Source organism: Thamnophis elegans, chromosome Z, assembly GCF_009769535.1.
Source record: "Thamnophis elegans isolate rThaEle1 chromosome Z, rThaEle1.pri, whole genome shotgun sequence".
Lineage (NCBI taxonomy): Eukaryota > Metazoa > Chordata > Lepidosauria > Squamata > Colubridae > Thamnophis > Thamnophis elegans.
Window position 1 is genome coordinate 53361291 of NC_045558.1, and position 21116 is coordinate 53382406.

The following is a 21116-nucleotide window of genomic DNA, read 5'->3' on the forward strand; positions in this document are numbered from 1 at the left end:
GGCCGGGATTGCTGCACTGCCACCCAAAAAGGTTTTACCATGATCTCTGCAGCACCTGCTTCACCTGCCCTTTTTGTGTGGTTCCAGGCAGTCAAAATCGCGGTAACAGTGTTTTCATGTGGCAGCACGACAATATTGCTTGCCAAGAACTGCCCGAGAAGGGGCAGGTGAAGCGGGCCCTGCAAAGATCGTAGTAAAGCCTTTTTTGGTGGCAACACAGTGATCTCAGCCACCTGGGTCATCTGGAAAAGGGGCAAGTGAAGCAAGAGCTGCAGAGATAATGGTAAAGCCTTTTCAAGTGGCAGGACGGTGATCTCAGCTGCCTGGGTTATCTGGAGAAGGGGCAGGTGAAGCGGGCACTGCACAGATTGCAGTAAAGTGTGAAGTTCCCAGAAGATGACCTAATAATTTATGAGCCTCGAGACAAAGTTAAAAAAAAAAACCATTCATATATTAGGATCAACATTCTGGTGTGTACTCCTGCGGAGCCAAAACTGATTAATGCTTAATGGCGTCTGAACTTTACCCCTGTGTCCCCTCCACTCTGCCTTGGTCATAACCCACATTCACCAACAAGATGCTATGACAGGTTATGGACATGCACATTCACATGCCAGTTACAAGAATATGAGACCTGACTCTAGCCAAACGTATGCATGGAATTCTCCTCCCTTCTTTATGCCACTTGATAGTAGTCATGGCAACACTTTACAAGTTGACATCTAGCTCCCCTCACTTCCCGAATGCGACCTGTATAAAACAAAGCAATTTGAGTACAGGTGTACAACTTAGGGATGCGTTCCTCCCCCCAGACTTGCCTGGATTTTCTGCATGGAATTTTGTTATAAGGCGATCATCCTGGATATTCCTACTTTTCACACAAGATGCCTCTGATAAGGGGTAGCCCTTCCACTTGATTAAGTATTGGAGTTGTCTCCTGTGCCACCTCGAATCAAGGACTCGTTGAACTTCATAATGGGTTTGGCCCCCTATGACCACAGGGCCCAGGGGCTCCTGAAGTAGTAGAGTGGATCCGATCACGGGTTTTAATGCCAGATGTATCTTCCCCAGCAATCGAGGCAGTTTCAATTGCACTGTGACTGGGTTGATGATCTTTTACTATGGGGAATGGTCCCATAAACTTTGGCCCCAGTTTCTTGCTAGGCAGTTTTAATCTCCAATATTTTGTGGAGATGTAAACCTTCTCTCCCACCCAGAATGGCCATTGCGGAGCCCGGTGTTTATCTGCCTGTTTCTTATAGGTTTGTGCCGCTTTAGCCAGTGCTTTTTTGACATTTTCCCAGGTTGCTTTCAGCATCGACATCCAATCAGTCAAGCTGACTGAGGAGGGGGGGATCCGTCGGATACTTAGGCATTGGGACGAAGTCCATACCACTCACTATTTTGAACGTTGTGAATCCTGTGCTACTGCATTATTGTACGTGACTTCAGCAAAAGATAAAAGGTCTGTCCAATTGGACTGCTGATAGTTCACGTAGCACCTCTGGTACTGCTCTACCATGGCGTTCAGTCTCTCTGCTGCCCCATTCATGCTCGGATGAAAAGCTGAACTGAGATGACCCAATGGACTGCAGGAACTCCCTCCAGAAGTAGCTGTGAACTGAACCCTCTATCTGAAAAAATTCTTCTAGGTATTCCATGCAGTCAGTAAATATGCTTCACGAACAGTTTAGCCAGCTTGTGAGCCAAGGGTATTCCGCTGCAGATTATGAAGTGTGCCTGTTTGGAGGTATATTACAGTCCAAATCACTGTGTTTCCCCCACTTTTCAGCAACTCTACTAACTCTACTATAAAGTCCATTGCGATCTCCTCCCAAGGCCTTGTTGGCTCTGCTACTGTTTGCAGCAGTCCGGGGGGAGGGGGTGTCCCCAGTCGTCTTTTCATTGTGGCGCAGATGGTGCAACTTTTCACATAACTATAACTATCCACATCTTTCCTTTTTTTTGTAAATTTTTTTTATTTTCAAAACAAACATACAAATCCACCTTCTTTACATACTGTAGAAAGTGTATCAGCTGGTTACAAAAGGCTTTTGTGCATCTCTTCCACCATCATCAAATATAATTCATATTAATTCAAATATATTAACTCAAATATTTATTATATTACCATCATCATACCTCCACTTTTATTTGATTATAGTTATTTAAACGTCCTTCATCCTAAAATATATCAGGATTTAATACATAACCTCATGCTGGCATTTCATTTACTTATTTATTAAATCCTACATTAACATTAAATCCTCATATCCTGTTTTAGCTAAACATCCATAATATTTAATACCAAAGTTTTTTAATCCTCCATGTATATAATGTATTATCATTATCCTTTCTTCATTTAACTATATCCTATATCATAACATTTTCCCCTATTAGTTAAAACTTAACTGTGTCTAATTTTGTTCTTTTTTATTACTATTGTTATTAATAATCTTTATATATAGTCCAAAAATATTTCTAACCTTCCCTTCTCAGGTAACATTCATTATTCATATCCCATTATTACTTATCATAACAGCTCAACATTGTATACATTACTATCATTATCAATTTTTATTTAACTATACCTATTATCACTGAATTTAACTAAGTTTAGCTAATTTTGAATTATACTCTTCCATCTATCAACCTGTATCTCTCCAATAGCAAAACAATTTTATATCTATTGCCATTTGTGGATCCAATTCTCCAAACATCTTCTTAAACAAATCTATACGGACTCCACTTTACAACTCCTTGTTTGTAGTATTTCTCATATAATGTTGATGCCCTCCTTCTGTTTCATTTTTCAGCTTATCTTTAATTCTCAGCAGTGTTATCAAATATTTTGCAAATAGCATTTCATAATCCATACGTTCTTTAATGCTTTTAATGCTTTCTTCTCCTTCTATGTCCTGTTCTTTGAAAAAGTTTTCTCTCCATTTAATTCCTCTTCAAATATTCCACTCTTTCCTCCCTCAGAAATAAACCAATTGCCACGAATATCAACAGGCTCAATCTCTTTATATTCATCTTCCATTTCAGCTTTTTTAATTTCCATCTTCTTATTTTATATTTGAAGAACTTCCTCAGTTTTTTCATCACATTTTGTTGCCAAATGCACCAAATAGTCCAATTTTCTCTCAATTCTTTCCTCTGTAAAAGCACCGCTTGAAGAGACACCATGTTTATACGCAGTTGTATTTTTTCTTAGAAGCTCAGCAAGATTGAAACTCTCTGCAAGCGAAAACAAACTTCAGAGAAACATCTGTAAAATCCTATCGGATCTTAAGCCAGAACAGCCAAGCAATAAAAGTGTGGAAATAGCTTAGAGTCAGAAGAAATGTTAGGATAATCCATCCATTTGAAAAGGTTTACTTAGAATCAATCCATGAAAATAACATTTAGAAAGTAAGATAACCACTGTCCAGAACCATTACAAAAATCAAATTTGCCGCTAAGTTCTTCTATTCTTTGATTTAAATTAGTTTTTAGATTTTATAGGCAGTCCGTTTTTTTAAAACAATAAAAGATTCTCACCAGCTTAACACTTCTCCTCCATATTTCTTTTGAGGTCGCCCTGACTTTGTCAGTCTTCACAGACTGGAATTTTTATTGCCAGCAGAAGACTTTTGCCTTGCTTTTCTCAGAGATTTTGGGCTATCCCCGAGATCAGCAAGATGTAATCTTCCTGTTCACCATCTCTTCGGGATGATTTAGGTCCGTTGGAACCCCCCAGCAATAAAAGTGTCGAGTGCAATCTCAGAGTTTTGAGATTGTGCATCATCTCGTCACGGCATCGGCCCCTCCCATTCCCACATCTTTCTTTATGCCAGGCCACCAAAATTGCCTCTGAGCTAAGTGCAAAGTCTTTAGGAACCCAAAGTGGCCTCCCGGTTTGGCGTTGTGGCTTCTCTGGAGAATTAGGGTATGTAGGGATTCTGGGACGTAGAGTTTCGTCTCCTTCCATGCAAGGTCATCTCTTTTTGTCAAGATGTGTTGGTTGTTTTGGAACCAGGGGTCTGCTAGCAGTTTGGTTTTTAGCCTCATGATTAGGTCGTTTGCGGGTTGGTTTTGCTGGTCATGGCGTTGCCGCCTGGTGGTCACTTGGGCAGCTGTTTAAGTAGAGGGAATGATGACGTCCACTAAGTGCTCCTGTTCGCATTTGTACTGAGGCATGCGGGAGACGGCATCAGCTAGAAAGTTCCTCCCCCTGGAATGTGCTTTAACACAAAATTAAAACGGTTGAAGTATTGATCCCATCGGACTTGTTTGGGTGATAGTTTCTGTGGGGTCCTAAGCGCCTCCAGATTTTTGTGATCTGTCCATACTTCGAACGGTTTCTGGCCCCCTTCCAGCAGATGTCTCCAAGTCAGCAGTGCCCATCGCACTGCGAAAGCGTCCTTTTCCCATGTGGCTCATCATCTCTCTGTGTCTGTGAGCTTGCGGGAGGTGTAGGCGCAGGGTTGTACATTTCCTTGGTTGTTTCTTTGGAGTAGCACCGCTCCCACTGCCATGTCTCTGGCATCTACCTGGATCACGAAGGGTTGCTCGGGGTCAGAATGCTTCAGCACTGGTTTCTTTGCAAACATTTCTTTTAGCATTTCGAACGCCTCTTGGCAGTTTAGGTCCCACTGTAGGGGTTGTCCCAGATGAGGTTTCGTTCCTGGGCTCTCTGTCTTCAAGAGGTTTGTTAGGGGTTTGGCAATTTTCGCAAAGGAGGGGATGAATTTCCTGTAGAAGTTCGTGAACCCTAGGAAGCTTTGTAGCTGTCTGAGGGGGCAAAGGGGTTTCCAGTTTAAGACGGCTTGTACTTTGGCTGGGTCTATCTCTATTCTCTCATTTGACACTCGGTAACCCAGGTAGTCTAACCGTGTATGGTGGAATTCACATTTTGATACCTTGATGTACAGGTTGGCTGTCAGAAGTTTTTCCAGTACTTGACGGACTATGGGTATGTGGTTGTTCATGGTCTCAGTGTAGATGAGGATGTCAATCAGGTAGACGAGGACCCCCTTGGAGAGGTGCTCATGCAGCACCTCGTTTATTAACTGCATGAATACTGCTGGGGACCCCTGCCATCCGAAAGGCATCACTTTGAATTGAAAGCTCCCTAGGGGGAAGTTGAATGCTGTTCTCCACTCATCTCCCTCTCTGATAAGTACTCAGTAGTGTGTTTTTCTGAGGTCTAATTTGGTGAAGACTTTTCCCTTAGCCAGATGAGACAGCATGTCCTTCATGAGGTGAAGAGGGTATAGGTTGTGTACGCACACCCCATTTATCCCTCGAAAGTCCATACACAATCTCGTAGTTCCATTTTTTTTCTCCTTGAAGAGGACTGGTGCCACGACCCATGGCTTGGCTGACTCAATGAACTCCCTTGCTAGGTTTTTGTCTATGTATTTGCGTATCTCTTGCATTTCTCGGGGCGTCATGGCGTACAGTTTGGGCTTGGGTAGTTTTGCCGCGGGGATGATTTCCATAGCACAGTCTATCTCACAGTGAGGAGGCAGAACATCATACTCGGCCTCGCTGAATGCTTCTGTGAGTTCCTGATATTCCATCGGAATCTGTTCCGCTTCTGGAGTTTTGTCGGATGTGGTTTCCAGTTGTTCTTGTGGGCTATTTGGGGGGGGGGGTTCCTGTGTGGGTGGTGTTTGTGCTAGCTAGTGTGGGAGGGTTGGGGGCCCCTTGATATCCTAAGTCTGCAGGTATCCTCTTACCACCAGATGGTTGGTCCCCACTTGTCTAGGCAGGAAAGTCCCAGTATGACTATGTCTGTCATTTTGGGGGCTATTATGAATCGAATTACTTCCCAGTGATCCACTAGCTCTAGCCTCACTGGTTCAGTCAGGTGGGTGGCATAGGCTCCTTCCACTAGGGACCCGTCAACCTGCTCGAACCGGATCAGGTGGGCCAGTCTTTTTGCTCTGATCCCCTGTTTCAGGACTGTGGTTAGGTTGATCAAGCACCATGTGCAGCCTGAGTCTATTAGGGCTTGAAAATCCCACTGTTTTCCTGTTTTTGGGGCTGTGAGGCATATTGGAAAAAGGAATGGGTGAATTGGTTCACTCACCATTGGGTCATTTTCTCCCTCGTCCTCGCTGTCATATGACTCGGGTGACTGGTTGCCTGGAGTTCCACCACTTTCGCCTGAGGGGGAAGGGGCCTCTGCAGCTTGGAGGGCTTTTCCAGACATGTTGGTGGTCCGTTTGGGTTCTCATTCTGGTCGTTCCTGGGTGATGGGTCTGGCTTTGGTTTTGGGGCTGGGGTTGGGCATACAGCTGCCATGTGGCCCATCCCCCCGCATTGGTAGCATTTCAGCAGACTTTGAGGGAGGGCCTGCTATGGTGCTGTGGTTCCCCGTTGGCTGGGTGATTCAGGTCAGGTTGATCTTTCTCTTTCGTGTTCGGTTGCTTTCTCATGTTATTGGTGTACAGCCCACTGCCGAATTTTATTGCTACTTGGAACCACTCAGGGAGTTGATTTGGGATGTTGCACTATGCGGTTACGTGGGCCATTTGTTTGTCCAGGGAGAGAGGAAACACCAAGCTTGTCCTCGCATCTTCCAAGGAGTTTCTGTGCCACCTCACAAGAGCACCTGTTTTCAGTTTTACGCCACAAAAAATTGGCTTGTGCAAAGGAGAGAGGATTTAAGGGGAGGAGGAAATGGCTGTGGGAGGTGATTTTTAACCAACACATTGTTAAATGCCCTTTTACAGGAGAGTGGAACTAATTTTGCAAAGCGAGAATGAGAGAAAGAGTGCAGGAGGAAATGACGCTATGGAGCACATTCCAGGCTATGTGGTGAGAAATGTGCTGCCTTTGATGCTGCCCTTCGCAGGGGTCTAGTGGGGAGAGCAAGTGCCATGCTAGAGCCCTGCAAAGGGTCTGGGCCCCTTCAGCAGGTGTCCCTCCAAGAGGGCTTTCACAATCCTGAGCTCCTCCTCTTTGAGAAACCAAGTCCCTTTTCTGTCCCCATGAAAATCATCTCCCACCCCACGCACTCCAGTTAAATCTGTGTAGGGTGTTAGGGTTTGTTTTAAATTGATAAAAAGACCTGTTCTGCTCATTATTAAAATCTGAGTGGAAGTTAGGATCCCTGCTGCCTTTAACCGCCCAAAAATGCAAGGCACGCAGGCGGCAATGATCTGTGTCAACTCCTGCAGCCTGGAACAGCTGATTGGCTGTTCAATCAGCTGCTCCTGCTGAATCAGGCTGCTGAAGCTATTTGCTGTTTTCTGCAAGGATGCTAGCCAGATTAATACTGATTAATACCGAGGCAGAGGCAGAAACTTTTTTTCCTGTTTTTCTTCCCCAAAATTAGGGTACATCTTATACTCCAGTGCATCTTACACTCCGAAAAATATGGTACATCTTCCTGATTTATTAGCATTTTCAAAAAAGCTTTGTTTTGTTCTTTTAATTTGTTGTGCCGGTTCTTTTTCCATTAAGTTTAATTTATATTTTATTGTTTCCATTTGAATTTTTAAATTTCTTTTCTGTGGTTCTTTTTGTAAGTCAGCTTTGTAAGTCTTTTATACTCTTATTCTAGTGTCTGTTGATCATGTTTCTTCTTGTTGTTTTTCCTTGCTATATAGGTTATAGCTAACTCCCTAACATATGCTTTGGCTGTATTCCATACATTTTGTAATGAGTTCTCTTCTTTTCTATTCACTTTGAAGAATAATTCCATTTCATCTGATAACTTTATGTGGCAGAGTAGTAATGTAGTGGTAGAACTGCATGTGAATCTTTTCAGTTCTAAACTTTATTTAATTCATTTTGAAAGCATGCCAGGAGGTATGGTTGGATGGACTACAAATAAGAGAAAATGAAAGAAGAAAATATTGCTGTCCTTTGGTCAAGTTGGTATTGATAATTAATACTGCCTTGTGATATCTTGAAATTAATTTATGTGAACTTTTTGTCTTAACTGGAATTGGGTTGTATGCAAACTTTGCAAGCTTCTAGAAGAAGAAAATGCCAGGTTGGTTATAACTTCCACAATTCTGCAGTTGGCCTTGATGTTGTAACTTCTGGGAGTTGTACTACAAGATGGGGAGAATCTAGTGGGCTAACTATGTTGTAGACCCACAAAGACCACACAAAGTTAATGCTGATCCATTTGAACAAAAGCTAGAGTTTTAGTGGACTATTATGTCATAGGATTCCAAGGAGCAATTCTAAAAAAACCTGTATTGAAGATGTTGTGTTTCTTTGTTTTTTCATGTACATGTAGTACTAGGTTTTTATTTAGCAGCTGAGATAACAATTTTCTGGATGCAGCCTTAACTATCCAAAATTGGACATTGTTTGCATATTCAGTTTCAAGAATGATTGAAAAGACTAATCTTTTAAGTTACTTGCAAAGGGATGTTACTTAATTATTTGCTGAATAAATAGCTGTTTCCAGGGGATATATATATATATTTGCTCTTACTTTAGTTATTTACTTGCCATTGCATTTCTTTCGTTTCAGACAAGAAGGAGTAGAAAATGGCATTTATATTCCAATTGAAGTAACAGTTCGGATTCAGGATGGAAAAATAGTTAAATGTCGTAGTTATCAGATGAATGACTATGTCCTTGATCTTCCTTCTCCACAATATAAGAAGGTACCATATTGTCTTTTGCAATTCTATGCACTAAGGATTCATTTCCCACTGAAAGTTCATTATCTATTCTAGAACCACATGTATAATTTAAGGTAATAGAATCTAGGAAAAAAATAATTGGTTTCATGTAAAAGATAAAAACTAATTCCAATACTGTTACAGTTAACAAATATGTGAATATATTTGATTTATGAGATAATTATCAAGTTAATATTAATAATTATATGTGTATAGCTGGGCATATTGATCAATAATAAATTTTACTGCAAACAATAAAGCTTTGCAATACAGTTTACTTTGGTACCATAGCTGAGTTTTCTGCTGTGTAGGACTTTTTACTCAGAATAAATTATAAAAAATTACTCCATGTTTACTATAGATTCTCTTAAGCCCCATCTTTCTCTTTTTCTCTCATTGGCACATATCTATGAAACATTTGCTGCATTGAAATAAGGTGTTTCTGTTTGCATGTTACACTGGGGTTTACTGCTGGTACAGTGGTCTAGCCAAACTTATTACTTTCATTTCTGAAAACTGGCAATATTGATCAGACATATGGACTCACCATGCATCTTGTATTATGTTGCTCTAATGGCTTTTCAAAAATTGCTTCCCTTTATTGTAGCCATAGTTGTAATGGAGGGATTTTCTGAAGGTTTGTACTTTTTATTGATCCTCCAGAAATTTTTTTAATAATCCTGTTAACTTGAATCCACTGCAGAACCATCTTAGATTGCAATCGCCATCTTACATTCATCTTACATTCATCTTACATTCATCTTACATTCATCTTACATTCATCTTAACTGATGCTCGGACTGTAAATGGATTTGATGTAGAATTAGTTGCAAGTCTGAATACAAGTTCACTTACAACAGTTCATTTAGTGAATATTCAAAGTTACAACAGCACTGAAAAAAGTGACATGACCATTGCAGTAAAGTCCTATAATCATCTTTGCTGCTTTTCTCTGAACAGTCGCAACATTTTTTTTTCTGTATTATGGCGACCAAAAGTGAATGCAATAATCCACCTGTGGTTTTACTAAGTCATTATAAACTAATACTAACACTTCATGTGATTTTGCTTCTATCCCTTTGTTAATGCAGCCAGGCTGCATTGGGTTTTTTGGCAGCTGTAGCACACTGCTGGTTCATATTTAAGCAGTTGTCTACTAAGACTACTTCATTTTGTTCTCAATTTATGAAAAGTGAACATATTAATTATATTCACTCTTATGTCATGCATATAATAAGATGACAGCTTGGTAAGAATTTTTGGAGGTTTCTAAGGTCTTTATCCAATACACGAGTACCTGGAGTTTCAGGTTATACTTATATCAATAGCATGATAGAACAAATATAGCCTATTGTGTTATTAAACCGTGACCCGACAAATGCGCGCATGACAAAAGCGCGCCGACAAAACCGCGGCGAGAAAACCACGATGTCATAAATGCTACTTTGGTCTAACAATCCTGTTAGACAACAGGACGCCAACAACAAGGCGCCAACAAAACCGCACCCACAAAAGCGTGATTTAAGTTAAGGTAAGGGTAAGGGTTAGGGTTAGGGTTAGGGTTAGATTAGGGTTAGGGTTAGGGTTAGGGTTAGGTTCAGGGTTAGGTTTAGGGTTAGGTTTAGGGTTAGGGTTAGGTTTAAGGTTAGGGTTATTAGGTTGTTATTAGTTGTTTGTTGAAGGAACGCTTTTGTTGGCACGCTGTTATCGGTGCACTTCTGCGCTCATTCGTCGGCGCGATTTCGACCTTGCGGTTTTCTCGCCGCAGTTTTGTTGGCGCGCTTTTGTCGAGCGCGCATTTGTCGGTGAACCTTATTAAACTACTACCTGAAATTAGAAATTGATCAGAGAGAAACACTAATTTTTACTAATTTATTTATAAAATGTTCAATTGTCCAAAATTGATTGCCTACATAATTATACATAAAATAAGCAACCCATATAAACTCAGGATTGTTAGACCAAAGTAACATGGCTAAAAACGGCTTCCTAATGACTATCCAATTTATCTAATGCAGTGGTAGTCAACCTGGCCCCTACTGCCCACTAGTGGGCATTCCAGCTTTCATGGTGGGCGGTAGGGGTTTGCTGTAACTCTGGTTTATAAATTTTATAAAGTAAAGTTACTTTCCTACTTTATAAATCACCATTACTGTGGAACCGGTGGGTGGTTAGAAAATTTTACTACTAACAGAGATAAAAAAGTGGGCGGTAGGTATAAAAAGGTTGACTACCCCTGATCTAATGGCTAACTAAGAAGTGTCTAGGGCTTTTTAGAATGTCACAAGGGAAGCGACCAGCCTTACTATTGCTCAGGACAATCTCTAACAATAACTTAAACAAGCCCAATCTTATAGGGCAGACAAATTATTGCGTGCAATTGTTCCTAATTTTATCTGGTCTTTACCATATAAGTTCTAAAGGTAATAATCAGCACTTTGAACAGAGTCCAGTCATGCAGTCATGACACATGGTAACAAAGTGTATGAGATACCACAACCAAGGCTTCTTTGTACTGTTAAGGCCTAAGTGAATATAGAGGCAAAAACTTCCTTAGCCATGGCTTATATCTGCAGATCTACCAAGATCATTGAATCCAGAACAAACCCAAGTAACAGCACTGCTTCTTCAGGGGCAATATGATTCCATCTAGAGCATAGTTGTTCAGCTTTTTGGTTTGCCTGAGCAACATTGAGTGAATAGGAATTGTCTTGGTTGTGTATGAAATATGTAATATAGCCAATTTATATAATAATATACTTCCTTTATTATTTTAAATATTTTTTTATCTTATGGGGCTGCATTTGGCCCATGAGTTGGACCTGCCTGATCTAGAACCGACATTGGTACTAAAGTAATATTAATTATTTTAGGAATTCCTAAATTATTTCTAGCTAAGATATAAATGGAGCTCCTTTCAAGTCGTCATAGTCTTCACCAAGACTTCCAAAGTATCTTCACCTCAGTTTTACTTCACTAATATCACATACCAGGGGCCTGTCACTTTAAACACTGAAAGAGACTGGTTTCCCACAGAAAAGAAAACACTGGGAGCCTCGAAACCTGGGTTGCCAACTCAATGTCACTCTCCCCAACCACATCACACACACACACACACACACACACACACACACACACACACACACATAGCCATGCCTACCCAGGTTTTGTGGCTCCTGGTGTTTCTGTGGGAAATGGATCTCTCTTTCATTCTCTCTCTCTCTCTCTCTCTCTCTCTCTCTCTCTCTCTCTCTCCCTCTTTCTCTCTCTCTCCCCCTCCTTCCCTCCCTCCCTCTAATTGCTGTTTTTTTCTCTTTTTCTTCACCCCCTCTCTCTTTCTCTCCCCTTTTCCCTCTACTTTGTTTCCCACTTTTCCCTCTCTCTTTTTCTCTCCCTCCATCGCTCTCTCATTTCTCTCTCCCTCTTACCCTTCTGTCTCTCTCATTTGTTTCCTTTTTTCCTCTCTCTCATTCTCTCCCTCCATCATGTTCTCATTTCTTTCTCTCTTTATCTCCTTTCTCATCTTTCTCTCATGCACACAAGCAGGATACCCACCTGGGCTGGGATCACGGTGGCGGTGGCAACAGCAACTCCTCCCACTGCTGCCACTGCACATTCAGGTGTGTAGCCGACTGCACTACACAGGAGAGCCAGAGCTCTTCCCGCCCCACATCCGGCGGCAGTGGCTGCTCTTCCCCATTCCCCTCCTTCCTGAGTCAACATGAAGGAGACTATGGCTGGTGCTGAGCTGCCCGTGAAGGAGTGGAATCGCAAAAAAGCAGCTGGTTGCAGGCAGTGCAAAGAAAATGCTAGGCTCTGCGGTGAGGCTTGCACCTTTTCAAGGCAGAGAACAGGTTGGCATGGAATCACAGGAGAGGAGTCAAAGAGTTACGTGTGGCTCTGGAGCTGCAGGTTGCTGACACTCACACTAAAGTCATGTGATCAAAATGTAGATACTTGGCAACTGTTTATGTGATATTTATGGCAGTTGCAGTGTCCTGGGGTCACCTTTTGTGACCTTCTGACAAGCAAAATCAATAGAGAAGCCAGATTCACTTAATAATTCTGTTACTAACTTAATCACTGCAGTGATTCACTTAACTGGCAAGAAGAGTTGTAAAATGGGGCATAATCTATGTAACAAATCTTTTGCTTAGCAGCAGAAATTTGAGCTCTATTGTGGTTGTAAGTCAAGGATAACCTGTATATGTGTGGTAGTAAGAAAATGAAAGTAATGGTTGAGAACTCTCCATTTATATTTTCAAGTAAGTCAACCCTGAAATTCCTTCCAGTCTATACTGGGGAATGGAATGGAAATGTTGGGTTTTCCCAAATTCTAATCTGCAAAGCAAAAGTTGAAAAAAAAATCAATCTTTTATATTTTTCTTTACTCCTAGTTTTTTTTTTTACCCAGGGAAATGATGACAAAGAGGCCTTGTCCAAATATTTCTGGAGATAATCTGCCAACATTTATATTTGTGTGTTGTAATGTAAACAGTTCAGGTTGTATAACCTGCTATGAAATTTAATGTTACAGCATGTCTGGAATAGTTTTACTGGCAATTAATGGCAAGCTCCAATGTGGTAATTACAGATTAGCTTAATGCCAAGACATTTATGTCCTGATCCTTGCATTTTGACTCTTTGTACATTATGCTAACAGAGGCTGTTCTCTTATTTTGAAACATGCATGAGTCTATATGTGTTTCCCATGGTATTGGACCAACAGAAACATTCTTTTATATTCTAATATTTAACCACAATTTTATCTCTGTAGGAATTTGTCCTTTTCCCCATCATTCAGCTACTGAACTGTAAAGTATATAAAATAGAAATCATTTATGTTATTCCATGTCAGCAAGGATTTTCTTGCCAAGCTGATAATATGTCTGGACTTTTCCCCCAGAGTATATACCTAAATTTTCAGTTACCTGAGTCCCTTGCCACCTACTGTCCTCCTTTAAGACCAGACAAAGCTTTTTAAAAAAGGCTTAAGATATATTACATAGCTGTTGCCAAATATGTACATGAAGGCAGCTAATGAATGCCACACTTAAGGCTTGCCTAGGGGTCTCCTGGTATGGTCCTTGTGGAATTCATCATTAAACTCTGACTTGCCACTCATCTTTTGAGCCACTCATCTTTTGACGAAAGTGCTGGCCTCATCAGATTTTTGCTAATGTGGAGAAGTGATCGTTTATGCTATCTTGACCTTTTAGAGCAGCAATACCAAACTCAAGACCTGGGGGGCGGGGAGATCCGGCCCATGGGGTGCTTAGATCCGGCCCATGGGACCGGTCTGGAAATAGCAAAGGTCTGGCCTGCAATGCCTCTGCCAACGAAAAAGGAGCATAGTTTTCATTGGCAAAGGACTGCAGGAGGCCGTCACAGCCAAAAATAGGGTGTGGGCTTCGTTTTTGCTGGCAGAGAGCTATCAAAACAAACTAAAAACAAAAGGAGAAATGTTTCTCCTTTTGCATTTGAGTATCCAAGAAGGAACAGGAAATGAGGGATGAAAGAGGAGAGACAAAGAAAAAAGAAAGATGGAAAGAGAGTGAGGAAGGAAAAATAAGGAAAGAGGGGAAGGAAGAAGAAAGAAGAACGAAGAGGGGAGGAAGGAAGGAGGGAAGAAGGGAGGGATGAGATTATAATGATAGTGAGAGATGGTCTCAGGGAAGTCATACCTTAGCACTTGGCCACCACAGGTGCCCCCGACATAGCCATCATGACTGTGCCTATCCCTGGCCATGCTCCTTGTCCCTCTGAATTCAGACACAACCGTGATGTGGCCCTCAATGAAATTAAGTTTGACACTCCTGTTTTAGAGAATAAGTGGTTGTAATAACAATAAATAAGTGGCTATCTCGTGAAATTGGAGTCATTTTTATTATTTTTGAAATACTTTCTTAATTTGAAATTCAGTGGATGTTATGCAATGAACTGTAAGTGCTTTTGTATCTGTGTTGCTCAACTTATACCAATACCAAGAATGATTTATATTGACTTCTTGATGGAGCTAATGAATGCAACCAGCTGGCTCTTGCCCACTATTTAAAGTAAGGTTTGTTTGAATCAGCTATAATCTATTTCTTCATCCTTATTCCATTTATTTGTGTAAGTAACAGAAATCTAATGCTGGAACCTTTCTATTTTTGTCCTTATAGGTCATCTGTATGGGTGCAAAACAGAATGAATTGCCAGTGGATTATCAAAAGAAATTAAATTCTATAGAGACTAACAACTATGCAGGATCTGTACCAGTGTTGGAGGAAATTGAAGCTGCTCTCAATGCATCAGGGAAACAAAATAATGAAGATCAATTTTAGTATAACTTGCTTTTACTGTGTTGGAATCTTGTGTGTCTATTTATCTTATATTACAATAGCCTAGATATAGTTCAGGGATGTCAAAACTGCAGCCCGTAGGCCAGATGCATCACGTGCTAGGTACGCCCATGCCATTTAGTGAAGAGGAAAAGTCATGATACATCACGTGATGATTCCATGATGATGCAAGTTTGACATCCCTGATATAGTTAATGTCAAAATAACTGGAGGATACTATATACACCACAAGGTATAAGATGATCCTTGATTATTGTTTACCTTTACGTTTTTCTGTTTCTGTATTTCTGCAATAAATTGACACTGGAAATGATTTCCAAATTGTTTCTGCACCAGTTCAATCCAGTTTACAGGTGGATTGGATATTACAGGTAGCCCTTGTCTAACAACTCTGAGTTCAGAAAACAAAGTTACAATAGCACTGAACTAATGCTTGTTATGACCATCCTTGTTATGGCCATTGTAGCACTCCTATCATCATGTAATCAAAATTTGGGCATTTGGCAACCAACCCACATTTCTTTCTTTCTTTATTTTTAATATATTCTTTATTTTTATTTTTATTTTAAATATACATCCACATTATGTGTGAACATAGTTGGTTCTGAGTATCATTCATATTAATTCAATTCACAATAACAATATTAGTAAACTCTATCACATTTATCAAATTTAAGTAATCCTCATTATATTGTTCAAACATACATAAACAAGAAATGCCTAACTCCTCATCTTTATCTCTATCTCCATCGATGTCTTTCTTGTTCAATCTAAACATTTTTCTATTATATATGAACAAATTTGACTAGGTATCATTCATATTGACACAATTCATGCTAACATTGTTAATCTATTGCATTTATAAAATTTATTTAATCATATTATTTAATCCTACATAAAAGGAGAATGTCTTAACGTCACATCTTCTCATTTTTGCTTGAATTCTTATCCATTTTCTCATATTAATCCAATTCACAATAACAGTATTAGTAATCTCTATCACATTTATCAAATTTATGTAATTCTCGTTATATTGTTCAAACATACATAAACAAAAACTGCCTAACTCGTCATCTTTGTTTCTATCTTCATCTATATGTCTATTGTTGAATCTAAACATTTTTCTATTATATATGAACAAATTTGATCTTTCTTATATTATTTAAAAGTACACAAAAGAAAAATGCCTAACATCTGGAAACTTCTTTCTATTGTTTTTATTCATTCTATAAACAATTTATAGTCTAATATTTCCCCTATCTAATTTTATTTCTGCTTCTTTCAGCTTACAATCAGGCTACTTTAATGTTTAAAGGTCAATTCTTTCTATCCATCATCTCTTCTCTTTAGTGCTTCAATTCTTATCCATTTTTAATTTGCCTCCCACACTTCTCATCTTTATCATCTTTATATCTCTTTTTTGTTCAATCTAAACATTTCTCCCAATACAATCTTGTGCTGTCAATTCCCCCAGCTATCTGCCCATATCCCAATCTTCTTATCAAAGGTATCTTCCTGATTCTTGGATTGTTGATTTGTCTGTTTTATTTTCTTCAAACTTTCTTCCTTTGTCAACCCTTCTTTTGCCCCAGTCCTTGATTTATTTGTTGATGTGGCCAATCCATCTGTTCTTTCTACTCCTCTTGTTTATCATTTATCTGGTGGTCCTCTTCATCAAACTGTTACTTAATTTGCTGATTTTTCTGATCCATATTTTTTCCCCTGTTCATGTTCCATTTGTTGGCTTAAATGATCCATTTCATTCAATCTTTCTGTTGCTTCCACCAGTTCATGGGCAATATAGTCTTTGTTCCTTATTCTTTGCAAAATGTTTTCCATTTTCTTATCTGAACCATCGACTGAATTAATAATATTTTGTAACAGCAAGGTCATCTCATTAAGAAATACTCTCATTTCCACAGCTGTTCCTTCAACTCCAGTCATAATAGTGATGAGTAGAATAAACAATCACACCTCAATCAAATTCAGAGAATCCAAAACCCTAGAAGTATGGCTTATTAAATGAGATTCTCCTGTCAAATTTCGATACTGCCTTTTTTCCAGCGGATATTTTTCATTCAATCTCCATTTCTTTCAAAACTAGGTCAATTGTTTAAATGGGCCAATTCCAGCATTTACTCAATACTCTGATAGTCCAAGATATTTTCCAAGTTTTAAAATTTTACTCTGTGGTTTTAGTTTTTTATTCTGGCTTCTCAGCATCTCTTTTATAAAATGTCTTTCTTATTTCTGCTTCAGTAAGCATAAGGCAATAAATAGCTAGAAATCACAGTGACCAAAATATCAAGTATTTTCTCCTCTGTAAATTTCCAGGAGTCTAGGAGTCACTTTTCCTTTCGTCAGTAGATGGCGTTCTCAGCTTACTTTTCAGCATAGATCTCTTTAAAAATATTTTTTTCCACCTAAACAGTTATATTTTTACAGTCTCTTCTCTAGGATTTTTTTTAATCCTTGGGGTAATTTCTAAAGAAAAAGGAATCATCTCACCCAGCAACACAGTCTCTGTTCCCTGCTTTCTTCGCTCTTGCACTTTCTTAGATGTTCTGGCTGCCCCCAGCTTCATGGCGGACATGTTGACTTCCGCTGCTCCTCGTTTTTGGATGAGGGGGAATATCAGTCTCTACTTTCCTTGCTTGCTATTGGCTGCCATAGAAACAGAGAGGGAGGGGACTTGAGATATTCGGGAGGGGGAATTACTGGTGCTGCAGGAATATGAAGAAGGGAGTTTTGTTCTCACCATCTTCTGCACTTGCTGGTGGCCTATGTTTGGACTTGGTCAAGGCCAACTGCCTCGCATACAAACTTGATGAGGATTTTTTGAAGATGAACCCCACATGACACCTTAGGGAGTTACAGATTGGACATTGGGTTGGGGAATTGGGGGGAGGGTGCTGGGTAAACGTTTGATATGTACATGTTCACGACTTTTTGGCTCAGATCTTGCTTTTCTTTTTGCTGCTTTCAATTCATATCTAGTAAAAGTACTTTATCTCTATTCAAATGGAGTTGATGTTATTCTGGTTGGATATTGAAGGAGGCATGCCTGACATTAAGCCTGACTCAAAATTGGCAGGGCATTTTGGGTTCGTAAAGACATTACATTTGGTTAAAAGACAATTCTGGTGGCCTTCGTTGAAAAAAGACATCGAATCTTATATTGCTAATTGTCCTGTATGTGCAGCTACAAAGAGACCATCAGGGAAACCTCAAGGACTGCTTCAAAGTGTCGCACAACCTGGTGCCCCGTGGAAGGAGATATCATTGGATTTTTTGTCAAGTTACCAGAAAGCCAGGGAAATACTGTGATCTGGGTGATCACCAATTTGTTCTCCAAGCAAGTGCATTTTGTGCCCTGTTCCAAGATTCCTTTGACAAAAACACTGGCTAAACTATTTATTTTACACGTGTATAGGTTACATGGAGTTCCTGAATGCATTATTTCTGATAGGGGAGTCAATTCACCTCCCTCTTCTGGAAAGAGTTCCTGAAGCTAATAGGGCCTAGCCATCCGCAGACTAATGGGGCTTGTTCTAGAGCAGTATCTTAGGTGCTATGTCAATTATCAACAGGATAATTGGGCCAACCACTTGCCCCATGCGGAGGTAGCATACAACAATTCAGTACATAGCAGTACTGGAATGACCCCTTTTAAGATAGTGTTCAGCCAGGAGTTTGTTCCCATTGCTGAACTGCCTCAAGAGAAACCACAAATCTTATCTTTGTCCGAGTGGAGTAATCAGCTTCAAAGTCTCTGACCCATGACTCGCAAAGCGTTACATGCGGCTCACAAAGCACACAAAAGTCAAGCTGATAAAAACAGGTCAAAGGTGAAAGAATACCAGGTTGGGGATAGGGTATTCTTGTCCACTAAGATTCTTCAGACTACAGAGACTAGGTCCTAAATATGTAGGACCTTTCCCACATACAATTGTAAAAATTGTAAATCCTGTGTCAGTACAATTAGAATTGCCAAAAACCCTTAGGAGAATCCATCCTGTGTTTCATGTGAATTTATTGAAACCTGAACATGCCTTTAATGCGCTCACCTCAATCCCCACCCCCTGTTCTTCTCCTTATTGAAGGAGAACAACATTTTGAGATTAAAGAAATCCTGGATTCTAGGAAACAAAGGAGACAAATTCAATATTTGGTAGCCTGGAAAGATTTCCCTCCATCCCGTGCTGAGTGGGTGAATAAGTCTGATGTTAGAGCTCCTACACTTTGGAGAAAATTCCATTCTAAGTATCTTGATAAACCCTTATATATAATTTGTTATTGTTGCTGTCTATTTTATCTTCTTCTCCAGGGAAGATGTCCTTTCTGAAGGAGAATGTCAGCCTCTACTTTCCTTGCTTGCTATCGGCTGCCATAGAAACGGGGAGGGAGGGGGCTTAGATATTTGGGAGGGGGAATTACTGGTGTTGCAGGAGTATGAAGAAGAGAGTTTTGTTCTCACCATCTTCTGTGCATGCTGGTGGCCTATGTTTGGACTTGGTCAAGGCCAACCGTCTTGCATACCAACTTGATGAGGCTTTTTGAAGATGCACCCCACATGACACCTTAGGGAGTTGCAGATTGGACATTGGGTTGGGGAATTGGGGGGAGGGTGCTGGGTAAATGTTTGATAAGTACATGTTCGCGCCTTTTTGGCTCAGATCTTGCTTTCCTTTTTGCTGCTTTCAATTCATATCTAGTAAAAGTACTTTATCTCTATTCAAATGGAGTTGAGGTTTTTCTTTCTTGGATATTGAAGGAGGCATGCCTGATACAGATTTTCAAGTCAGGGAAGAGAGATACAGCTCTCCTCGACCTGCAAGGCGCCCCCCTCTACTTCATCACCCCTACAGGATGGCTATAGCTCCTTTTGGACTTCTCTGACAGGGAAAGCTTGGAGCAGGGCTGTGGAGCTCATGGTCCTTGCCTCTGATAGTGCTTCAACTCACCCAATTTTCCTATGTCCCATTGCAAAGGTCAGCTGTCAAATGTTTCATTTAATGACCACTTAGCAATTGGAAATGCCATCCCAATCTTAACAATTAGGGTTGTTAAGCAAGGACCAAATGTACGGTATGTTAACTTTGCTGTGATAGTTTTATCCCAGCCTTCAGTCATCAAACTTTCTAAAAAGCTGATTTAATCACGATTCCTTTTTCTGTCTGTCTGTCTGTGTATATGTGTATGTGTATGTGTATGTGTATGTGTATGTATGTATGTATATATATACATACATACATACATACATACATACACACACACACACACACACACACACATATATCTGAACTGGGAATTGTTTTTTGACTTGTAAATATATATACATCCATGAAATTTTCTTTTCATATTAGAGATGTCCCTATATTGGACAACAATTCTGTTGTCCAATATACAATTCTGGATTTAGAATAGTGAGAAGGGACTTGTAAGAAAAAATATATTTAATACAGCTGAAGTACCTAAAAAGATGAATCAAAAGTATCTTTTTTATAGATTAACAGTTGGAGGAGGTTTTGTGTAGTTTTTTGTATGAGTGTCCAATGTGGATCTTTGTAAAAGAATGCCCTCACCTTGACCAGTGAGCGTTTCAAAACTTAGTGGAGGTGTTCAAAGAACAAACAGCCTATAATGATATTCTGACTTGACTTTGGAAGATAGGAAGAAGAGCCACAGACTGGACAATGCTTTGCAAAAAATGCCTCAGACCACAGGAGGGAGGACATGGTTTTTGTCTCAGAAGGGACCCCTCCTAGTTTTGCAAAGAGCAAAAGGAAAGAAGGCAAAATAACGGTCTTGTAAGAGGCTGTTAATCTAAGCTTCCGTTAAATCTGAAAGCTACATATTGTTAGCCTATGACCTACAGGTAAGGTTTAAATTTTATAGAGACACATAGGCTACTTGTTTTTAGGCAGCCTTGCTGGTTTTAAGAACAAGAACTATACCATGAAGTGAAATTCATAAAATTTGGGTGCGAGGACCTCTGCCGGCTTCCTTCCAGTCCTGCAGAGAGCAAGGCGAGGCTGACCGACGCCAATTGGGAGGACTCGGAGGGCTGTCCTGGCAGGGATCTCGGGGGCGGGGGTTTCGAGTGAGGAAAGGCAGGGCGTGGACTTTCCTT

General features: G+C 40.1%; 1 protein-coding gene across 5 annotated transcripts in view; it reads left to right on the forward strand.

The window, feature by feature from the left end:
• Positions 1–15296, forward strand: part of GGCT (gamma-glutamylcyclotransferase) — a 42977-nt gene extending 27681 nt beyond the window's left edge. For all 5 annotated transcript variants that reach the window (XM_032235575.1, XM_032235573.1, XM_032235572.1 and 2 more), the window contains 2 exons: positions 8486–8621; positions 14804–15296. In XM_032235575.1, the coding sequence (XP_032091466.1) occupies positions 8486–8621; positions 14804–14965 (298 nt within the window). In that variant the 3' untranslated portion in view covers positions 14966–15296. The remainder of the gene's footprint in view (positions 1–8485; positions 8622–14803) is intronic.
• The last annotated feature ends 5820 nt before the right edge of the window (positions 15297–21116 follow it).